Source organism: Seriola aureovittata, chromosome 12 (genome assembly GCF_021018895.1).
Source record: "Seriola aureovittata isolate HTS-2021-v1 ecotype China chromosome 12, ASM2101889v1, whole genome shotgun sequence".
In the NCBI taxonomy this organism is placed as follows: Eukaryota; Metazoa; Chordata; class Actinopteri; order Carangiformes; family Carangidae; genus Seriola; species Seriola aureovittata.
Genome location: NC_079375.1, coordinates 10,808,772 through 10,819,198, shown reverse-complemented (window position 1 = coordinate 10,819,198; position 10,427 = coordinate 10,808,772). Strand labels below are relative to the sequence as shown.

The window sequence follows — 10,427 nt, the reverse complement described above, 5'->3', positions numbered from 1 at the left end:
TTCCAAATGTTTCTTTTTGACCATGAATAATAATGAAACTGAGACAGATGTTTGTGCTCAAAGCTTCGCTTTTTAATAACCGTGCAAGCCGGGAGCAGCAGCAACACTTTAATGGAGCAGGTACAGAGCTGGAGGCGCTTAGATCTTATTGAAGGCAGCAACATCTACACTCTGGACCTGCAGAGGAAGAAAAAAAAAAAAGAAGTCAAAGTGTTTATTATGTTATATTGTGATTTATTCTACATAAAATCAAATGAATGAAATGAAAATCAAATAAAGCATTTAATGTGATTAAGAGCATTTTTAGAATTCAAGGGTGTCATTTTTTGGAAGTATGATTACTTTCTTTCTGGCAGAGATTTAGATAAGGCAGGTTAGTTTAGCCTAGCAATGACTAGAAACAACTAGTCAGGCTCTGTCCAAAAATGAACAAATATTGCACATCAGAAATGACATCTAATTTTATTTAAAAGAAAGGGGGAGAAAAAGGAAAGTAATGACAATTTGTTGTTTTACTGCATTTTCAATGCACTGAGCACCACAAATGAACTTTGGGGTGGTTGCAGAATGTCTAACAATGATATCCTGAAGCCCCAAGCAGATAAAATCCATACAATTTAAGTGCTAAAAACCACTTGGATTAAACAATGTCTTGGATAAGGGTGAGACATAAATGAAAGTTACTTACAAAGTCCTCAAACTTGGTGATCTCCTCCTCCAGGATGTCAGTGCCAACTTTGTCGTCCTCGACCACACAGTTGATCTGTAGCTTCTTGATGCCGTAACCCACTGGCACAAGTTTAGATGCTCCCCACAGAAGCCCGTCCATCTGCACCGAACGCACACACTCCTCCAGCTTTGCCATATCTGTTTCATCATCCCACTAATGGAAAACAGAGGAGGGGAAGAGACATCAACATTAATTTTGACAAAGTTAAAACAAAATTCAACACAGGATCCATGAGTTACAGCAAAACATTTTAGATATTTGCTATCAGATTGAACGGGAGCACACTTTACCTGATTTTCACTAAATGCACAGGGTTTCATTTTAGATGAATGATTTCAAAATTAAAAATAATTTCCACAACAGCAGTAGGAGCAGCATTTTGAAATGAGCTAAATTACACAGTTAGGGTGGTATTGTTACGTACAGGCTTGACGTCCAACAGGATTGATGACTTGGCAATCAGGGTGGGTTTCTTAGCCTTCTTGGCAGCATAGGCTTCTAAGCGCTCCTGCTTGAGACGCTCTGCCTCCTCATCTTCTTCATCACTGCCAAACAGGTCAATGTCGTCGTCATCATCATCATCGCCACCACCGTTTTCCACCTTTACTTGTTTGACAGGAGCAGCCTGGACTGGTGCAGCCTGTTACAGTGGAGAAGGATAGGGAAAACAGTTTTAAGAGTGAGCTGTTCAGAAGCAGGTTAATTTGATAAGGTTAATTTCTTTGTTTTTTTAATCTATTTATCTGCAGTTAACATGACGGCAAAAAACATACAATAGAAAATAATAGTTTCTGGTGAGGAAGGATATACATATCTAAAATTATTTATCTACCTTAGCACATGGGACAGCTGCTAATACAGGTGTCTTTTCCAGCATAGCCACTCTGGACTCCAGCTTCTGCAGGGCTGCTCTCATGTTCTCCACCACTAAACAAGTAACACAACAGTAAAGTTAAAACCAGAACAAGTGAGCAAAAAGGACAGGCATGGAAAAACTCCACACACAAAGACACACACCTTTGTGCAGAGTCTGGTTCTCCAGTTCCAGGCTCTTCATGCGTGAAACCAGCTCCTGGTCTCCTCCTGCATGTGAGGATGACTAGAAAACAAACACAAATCAATTAACAAGTGTCAAGGCTGAAGTTAAAATGGTAACAAAAGCAGGTCCACTATCATCCAGGGCAAGGTCCAGTTCAAGTCTGTTCAAGTGAAGGAGCAAGCCACAAAACCAAAGTCAATGTGCTGAGGTTTAAAAAAAAAAAAACAAAAAAAACAAAACAAAAAAACATGCAAGACTCAAATCTATTGAACGCCAATGATTTGAATACAATTCACACACACAATGCTGATGTTAGATTTACTCCCTCTACCCTCAATTGGTCAGAGGTTTGAATGTTTACACTCAACATGCAGGTAAACTATGTTAAGACTGTTTTTAAACAAAACTTCAAGGAGGCAACCATTTAATAATTATTTTTAAAGTAATAGTTCAACATTCCAGGAAAACTAGTTTTCTTTCTGAGAATTGGATCAGAAGATTGATAACACTCTCATAGTTGTATTTTAAATATAAATCAGTCATCATTCAGACTGAAAGCAAGGAGAACCAAGATGGAAAAGTGGAAATCAAATATTTGACATATGCAAATGAACTGTATTTTAATTGTATTTGATGATCATGATCACAACATGCAGCAAAATAATCAATCTTTCACCCCAAAATTATGCATCATAAAAATCAGTTAGTGGCTGTCTATAGTGGCTTTAAAAAAAAAGAAAGAAAAAAGAACAAACAAACAGATGCAGGATGATGGGTGAGACGGTGATGCACGATGACACATCTTAGTGCTGTGATGATAGTAACACACTCCACATCAGGCAGCAACAGACACAGCCAACACACCCAGCTGTCTGTCTCAGCTGTGCAGCGTTCCCAGGTCTGACCACAGCAAAGCTGAATGTGGAGGACTTACATTTCTGTGCTGCCGTTTCTGCTGGCGCCCTTTGCCCTGCTGCATGGCCGTTTTCACCTGCTCTCGGTAATGTACAATGTTAAGGTACGAGAGGAAACACAGACAAAGACAAGAGGAAAAGAGCAGTGGTATGAGGTAGAAAGTCAGATGCTACAAAAAGACCTTTAGGGGCGTCTGTAACAAGACAGAAACTTGTGAATTTGTTAAGAGAAACACAATGAAACATTATCTTTTTAAAATAAACACTGAATCAAATGATCGAGTAAAAAAATTGTGCCAAAATGGGAAACATCAAGTAACCTAGCAGTAACCTTTTCAACCCATTTTAACTGATTCTTTAGGTTTTACAGATGACATGTTGAAGGTGTGAGCTCTAAAAACAGTTTGTTAATATTGTTAACATTAACTGCTGTGGTTAGGGATTTTAATCCAGTTCAGATTATGTATTTGAGGAGGTCTTCCCCATTAAAAACTACAGTTGTTATTTAGCAAACTTGCAGAACCTCATTAATGGGCTGTTGTAATGCCAGCTACAGGTAGGTACGGTTATCGTCTTAAGAACTTTCCATTTACATATGGGCATGTGAGTATTGTTTTAGACAGACTTGAGGTCACAACATTTAAGTAGCAATGGGGAGAAAAACCAGATTTTTCCAAACATGACCACATTCATACCGCAAACAAAATGGTAAAAACCACTGATGTATAGACAAACACATGAGCGATTTACTGACAGCACAATGAAAATTATAGAGTAAACAAGCAGAGGTTAAAGGGAAACAGGCAGCAAGTTACAACACAGCATGCATATAGCACCTTTCTTGTCAAGTGCAGGCTAAAGGCTTTCTCAACAAAGGCTAAAATGTCCCCAAGAACTTGCCGTCTATACTTGAATCACCATTTCTCATTTAAACAACTATTCCCCCCATTATAGGGCTGGTACACAGACATTAGTTTGTACAGCCCAGCCACTACAGGGGGTAGGTCTGCAGCTCATTTGTAGTACAGTACTCACTCCGTTTAGGGACTGCTGGATATTCTGTCGGGATTTAGCAATGTCCAGCAGGATGGGATTAACATCGTTCTTCAACAGAGATGTGTGGGTAAAGCAGTAATGAAGCAGGAGCAGTGAGAAAGACAGGTAGTAGTGTGCAAAACGGACAACAAAGCAGGATGGCCCATACATCCAACATGTAGGATGAAGCTGTTATTAAAAGATTTGAGTGATTTGAAAAGGATTTATGGTTTTAAAACCTCTACAGTCTTTTTCAAAACAAAATCCTTGTGAATTCATGCATCTAGAGGATGAACAGTCAAAGTAAATAAATGTGAGATGTTCTGGGTTATCTTGTGTCTAATGTTGCAATATAAAAGTTAAACACATTCTGGCAGCAGACATGAGGGTACATGATGACCCAACCTGCACCTCTCATGGCACAGCTGTCATTTTCCCCACTTCAGTACATGTTCTCTTGCGTTCTACCCAAGAAATTGTCCCAATGCAATACAATATGTTGACAGCAAGGCCTGGTGATAATCCTGACTAAGATATTGTTTCTGTAAACACATTGTATTTCAACAGCTAACAATTAGTCGACAGAAAAACTGTCAACTTGATAATCAATTAATCCTTTCAGCAATTTTTCAAGCAAAAATAGTGAAAATCCAAATAAAGAATATTGTTTTTCATTGTCATATATCATTATAAACTGAATTCATGAGGGGTTTGAAGTTGTTTCTGGTCAAACAAAAAGGCATGTATTTTAAAAAAAATCAGCACATAAAAACAAACCTATCTATCACTTGAAATCACAATGAGTACAGGAGGAGATACGGCTTTTTCTGATTGGGTGAAACTGAAGTGATCATGTTATAATTTCTCTTTTGTTTTCCGGACCTGTGTAGACACTCTTCAGAGCTGCTGTTGCAGCCCTGGACAGCCTGAAAAGCAGAGACAGCTGCCAAACCACCTGACCCCTCTCACTTCTAAATCGGGTGACTTAACTCACATGCACGCAGCTGCTCTGGGCTGCCGAGCGCTGGTGACTATCGATGATGTAACTATTGCTTAAACCAACAGGCTGGTGACTGACAGAGCTGTGCAGCCGCTGAGAGGGAAGCATGAGGTGAGGAGGTGTCAAGAAGGAGGAGGACAGGAAGAACCAACAGACAGAAAATGCCACTGGTGCAGGAATGAAAATAAAGGCCAACTAAAAATAAACCCATATGTCCTTATTTCTGAGAATATTCAGGTTGAAACACATTCATAAAAGTCTGACAATATCAAAAATCAAAAGATATTTTGCTGTCTGGGGCTGCAAATAAAAAGGGAACTCATCAGAACAAAGAGACATCTTGGATTCAAAATGAAGTGGTTTTTTTGTGTTTTTTTTTTTTTTTTTTTTTTTTTTTTACCTGTTGCTGTTGTGTGGAGGGGCCGTTGACTCCCTCGTAGAAGCACTTCTCCGCCTCATCATAGCGGTGTTTGTCAAACCAGATGTTCTCTGTGGCGAGGCACTGCAGTCCACTCATGTTGGTACTGAGGAGGGAAAGTGAAGTTAAGTTAGACAATGCAACAACACTGATCAGTGTTTGACAGTTTATCTACTGACCATCAGTCATGACCAGGTGTTAGGTTGTTACAGACAGCACAATCAATGACAGAAAATGAGCGACAGAACGTGGCTTAATTAGATGCTGGACTGTATATTACAGGTTACAACAGCATGCAGAGTCACAGATGGAGATGTGGGTGGAAAAGGGAGAGGAAAAAAAACAATGTGTAAGTCTGACATTTTCTAATATATACAACCAGCAAGCTGACACAGGAACAACTGCGGCATCATATTCTGTAAAACAACAGGTGACAAAAAAAAAAAAAAAAAAAAAAAAAAAAAGAACTTATTGCATCTGTGTTTCGCCTCCCCTTCTAATTTTGCTGATGGGTTACTGCAGCAGACAGGCATTTACACATTCCTCAGTCAGTGAAACAGAGTTGCCTGGTCTGCAAAGTCTGGATTATAGAACAAAACATTGCTCACTGCCCATACAGCAACCCCCCTTAGTGACAGCAGAGATGTACTTAATTGTTTAAACACACTCAGTTTACTATACATGACTGTACGTAGATGTAAGTTGTACATTAACACTTATGTGACACTAACACTAGACTTAGTGGGTGTTTATAAAATTGCAAGGGGATGCATTGGTGAGGTGTGTTTCAGGAATCTATGAGAGACTGAAATCTGATCAAGGAAGTCCAGTTTGAGTTTTATCAGTTTAAAGGCTTATTAGATGCCAGAACACTGCACAGCGATTTTACACAACTCTGAATTTTATAACTATGGAAAGAAATCCTCTTTTCTTTACTCACAATGATCACAAGATACACAGCAGAAATACAGCAAATACGGCAGCTGGATGGTGTCGCATTGCACTGCAGCGCAAGTTTTCTTGCAGCACTAAAGTTGGTCTGAATATGTCTGAAACAAGAAACTTTAGTTTCTATAAACCTGCGTGTCAAAAATATTACACACAATACAAAAGTTAGCAGAACTGAAAAAGGCCAAACAAAAATGCAGACAGACAACAAATAAAAAAATTATCATTATGGTTATATAAAACTGAAAACACACATCAAGTCTCTCCCATTCCTTGTGCGAGAGGTGTCATACTTGTCCCTTTTGGGTCTTTCCGTCTCAGACAGGCCCCTCTTCCTCTGGTTTGGCCCCTTGCTGCCTTTGCCTCCCTTCTCAGTCTCAGAGGAGGTGCGATTGCGGCCTCTACTGTACTGACGGTGAGGGGTACCAGAGGCCTTCACTGTGGTGACAGGGTGCCCCTGATCCTGCTTCTGATCGTGGCCACGTCTGGAGCGGAAGGTCAAGGAGCCTCTGGTGTTTGGGCTCCGTGGAGAGGATGACAGATGCCCGTTGTTATTAGAGGCAAGACGGCGCTGGTAGTTGCTCTCGGCCTGCTCGTAGGCACTGCGGTTGTACCAGATTCCCTCTGCCTGCATGCCCTGGAGGATCGGGCTCTGACCGTAGGAGCCACTTGCCTCTACAGAGGAGCTCAACCGCTCATCTTCAGGCCCAGAGCTCTGGCTCTCTGACTGGGACAAACGTGTGTGACGCCGCAACCTCCCAAACTGGACGTTGTCTCCACTAATGATGCCTCTCTCCAAAGTGGGAACATTAACCTGCCTGGTGGCCCCGACTGGTGCAGCTTGCCGAGGGGTTCCTTTTTGCTGACGGTTTGGCAAAGACTGATCCATTTCTCTATTAAAGGGGTGTCTTCTCTACTCACTTATGTGCCAGGTGTATAAGGAGAGAAAAGAAGCAACAAGTGGAAGCTAGAGCCATTAGGTCAGGTCAGTGCGAGGTTAGCATCACAAAGGAACGTGCTGGTTAGAAACATCTGAAATAGCTCATAAAATGTGATGCCAATGTGGTCTTGTAGGCAAAGAGACAAGGGACTGATCAAGAAGCTTTTTTTCCCCAAAAAATATCATATTGAGCTTTGCAGGAAGAGTTCAGAGCGAGTTTAACTTGGAGAAGAACAGATAAATCAAACTGAGAATGAAAAGGGCTCCATTTATATGCTTTTGAGATGTGGAATAATCTCAGGATAAATTACAACAGTTCATTGATCAATCTCACATTGGACTTTGAAACAGCAAGGCCAAAACAAACAAGGCAAAAAGTAATGTGGGTAGCACAAATGACAAAAGGTGAAAATGGCCACATTTAGGTTAAGATGTGTTTCAGTGTTTCCTCAATATGCATTTCAAAACTAAAACTTATGTAGCTCAAATATTTTTTAAATAGTGATTTTATGATCAATCAACAGCTTTAACGTTATAATCTCAACTTGAAAACACACCAGGTAAATTACACCCTGGTATTGTTGAATGTGATGCAGAAGTAGAACAAGGTTATTCCTGTCAGACACAGCTGTGTCCAATTAACGAGGAAACACTGTTTATGCATTAAGTATGATGTTTCTATTGAGACATCTAAAAACCCAACTTGTGCAACAGAGTCTGGCTCACCTTTGCTTTGGCATGCTGGATGATAATGTACGCTACCTATTGTGGAATGGAATATTTAAAATAATTCAACCAAACACATTTACTTATATTGAAAATCATAAATGTTTCATGAAAGACAATCCAAATGTCTCTGACAGCAGCACTGCCTTTAAACTAGCAGGGAAACATCACAACGCAAAGACACTAATTCCATGCATGAAATAAAGGACAACTTGATAATTGAAAAAAAAGATTAAAAAAAAAAACTGTACACAACAGGTGATGCACTGCATATAGCACTGTCAATGCAGAAATATAAATCACAGCTGCCAGTTTATTAGGTTCACCCAGTTAAAACTAATACAGCCCTTCAATAAATCCTATCTTCAACTGTTTTTAGTTAGTGATTTAAAGTCATGGTCATTTTGGAGGATGTAGTTTGTGTTGCAGTTGAATTGAAGCTGTATGAAGTGAATTGTAAACCAATTAGTCAATAGACATAAAATTGTACAGCTAAAACAATTAGTGTTTTAATTGATTAGTCAAGCACCAAAAGCTTAATCAGCAACGATTCTAATAATTTATTATTTCTGTCATGAAGCATAAATGTCATGTGTGGAGTTAATGCTTTTCTTTTTGTATTTGTCAATAAACTGAATCTCTTTGGTTTTTGGACTGTTTGGACGTCTGAAGATGCTACCTTGGTCTTTGGGAGTAACATTTTAACCTTCATCTTCATGAAGGTAGGGTTTATTGCAGACTAACTTGACTAGACTACATTAGTTATAGCTAGGTGTACCTCTACTATAAACTGGCAGTGTAAAATACTTCCACTATATCACATAATTGCAGTAAACCAGAGCATGTGTTAGAACATCAGCTGAAAAGCAGATTCATCAACAACACTCACCTTTAGTAACTGGGTTGGAAAGCTAATGTCCAACAGAGAAATAAGAAACAATACAAACATTCTCATAAACAAAATATGCGTTTACAATCCCTTATGCACAAAAAGTAACCACGGGGATACTTTTTTTTTATGCTGAAGGAATGCCAGTTAACGTCAAGGCAAAACTTATACTCACTTATGCAAAATTTTATCAGATCGGAGAGTGAACAATTCGCAACAATTTGTCAGTCTGCAAGAAGTGGGCATTTCATGTATAATACCAACCAAAGAACAGGTAAACAGCATAGTATAAGTGATGGTTAATGACAGTAAATATTCGTGTTGTATTCAGCTGTTGCTTTAACACCGAGACACCGGGCAGAGTTACGTTACTCAAGTTTTTTGACAGTCCCCTCCAACTTGTAGTTTGTTGACCACGTGGCGCTTAAAAACTCTAAATTCAAAATAGTCTGTGGGTTTTACAGGCAGACACACTTTTTAATGTCCCAAATCCTAAAAACAAAACTTTACAGTACTTACTCTTGGTTTTATTCGACGTTTTATGGCCTGGTAATCGTCCACTGGCGTGCTGCCTCGGCTGTAATCCGACGGTGGAAGAGAACTTGCATTAGCGGACCGCCTGTATTCTTCAGTGACAGAGGGGGGGCGGACGTTTGCTTTTCGAAGACCGTTTCGATGATTTTCACGTTTGTTTAATATATATGAAAAATATAGTATATATTCACAGAAATACAAGTCATCATCTATGAAACTTTGAGATAAAAAAAAGAGATCCGTGTTTTCGCTACCATTTGCCTCGTACCTTAAGATTGGTATGATCCATTTTGACAAAGACTTCATTTCCCATGATCCCAGGAGAACGGTAGTTAACGGCCAGCTGTAAACCGTGATTATCGTGATGTTGATGACAGGCTGTGCGGCCTATCCCCAGACGGAACTGTGATTTTATATGTTTAGGTTGAACAGCTATGCAAAGTTGCTTTGTTTTCTGTCTTGCCAAATTGACTTCTGTATCTCTTAAAACCTGGATAAATGATAGTAAATTTAAGTTTGGCTCAGGTAAATTTCTTTGAAGTTCATTGTGGAGCCAAACAAACACACTTTTACCTCACTTTTCCTGCAGAGGGCAGACAAGTCGAGTCAATTTAAACTGACTATAAATTATGTATACATACTGTACATGGCTACTGCGTATTATTAATAATGTTTTGTATATACTTGAAGATACAGACTAGATTGTTTTGGTAGTTTTATAATTCAGCAATATTTTAGCTAGTTTTCACTGTGTGGTCATAATAATAATAATAACAATAATAATAATGATAATAATAATTATTATTACTAGAGGTAGCTACTGATTAAACTCACAACAGCTATGGTATGGTATGGCAGGTGTAATGCAGGAAATTAATACAAATGTATTTATTTATTTTACTGTCATCAAACCACTCCATAATTAATTTCTTATATAGTCAGAAGTCTAAAAGATCATAAATGAATAAATATACCTTACCATCAACTACACACAAGTTTGTCTACAGTTAGATCATAAGAGTTGGTACAGCTTTGGATTTTTAAAATAGATTTTAATTTTAGGCTTAGTGTAAATTTAAATTTTCTGTGTGGCTTTGATACATTTAATTTATTATTATTGTTGTTTTTATGTTCAAAACACTTATAAGTCCACCATTTTTAATATTGAGTGGAGATTGGTGACTGATTGAATGACTGAATTTTACATCATTTACATCAGGTATTGTGTAATATTATGATAAAAAAAACATTCAA

General features: G+C 38.7%; 1 protein-coding gene across 7 annotated transcripts; it reads right to left on the bottom strand.

Annotated features, from left to right (window-relative positions):
* Nucleotides 1–50: 50 nt before the first annotated feature.
* eef1da (eukaryotic translation elongation factor 1 delta a (guanine nucleotide exchange protein)) lies at nt 51–9,305 on the bottom strand. Of its 7 annotated transcripts, XM_056390508.1 has the most exons (11): nt 9,159–9,228; nt 8,640–8,661; nt 7,751–7,786; nt 6,378–7,004; nt 5,119–5,242; nt 2,704–2,760; nt 1,748–1,829; nt 1,563–1,657; nt 1,155–1,370; nt 689–883; nt 51–177 (listed from the first exon to the last, which is right to left on the bottom strand). In XM_056390508.1, the coding sequence occupies exons 4-11, from the start codon at nt 6,971–6,973 to the stop codon at nt 139–141; spliced, it is 1,404 nt and encodes a 467-aa protein (XP_056246483.1). In that variant the 5' UTR covers nt 6,974–7,004; nt 7,751–7,786; nt 8,640–8,661; nt 9,159–9,228; the 3' UTR covers nt 51–138. The 7 variants fall into 7 exon arrangements, with proteins under 7 accessions (XP_056246483.1, XP_056246484.1, XP_056246486.1 ...); XM_056390509.1 differs by lacking the exon at nt 7,751–7,786 and having other exon boundaries at nt 9,159–9,249; XM_056390511.1 differs by lacking the exon at nt 6,378–7,004 and having other exon boundaries at nt 9,159–9,239.
* Between the last annotated feature and the right edge of the window lie 1,122 nt (nt 9,306–10,427).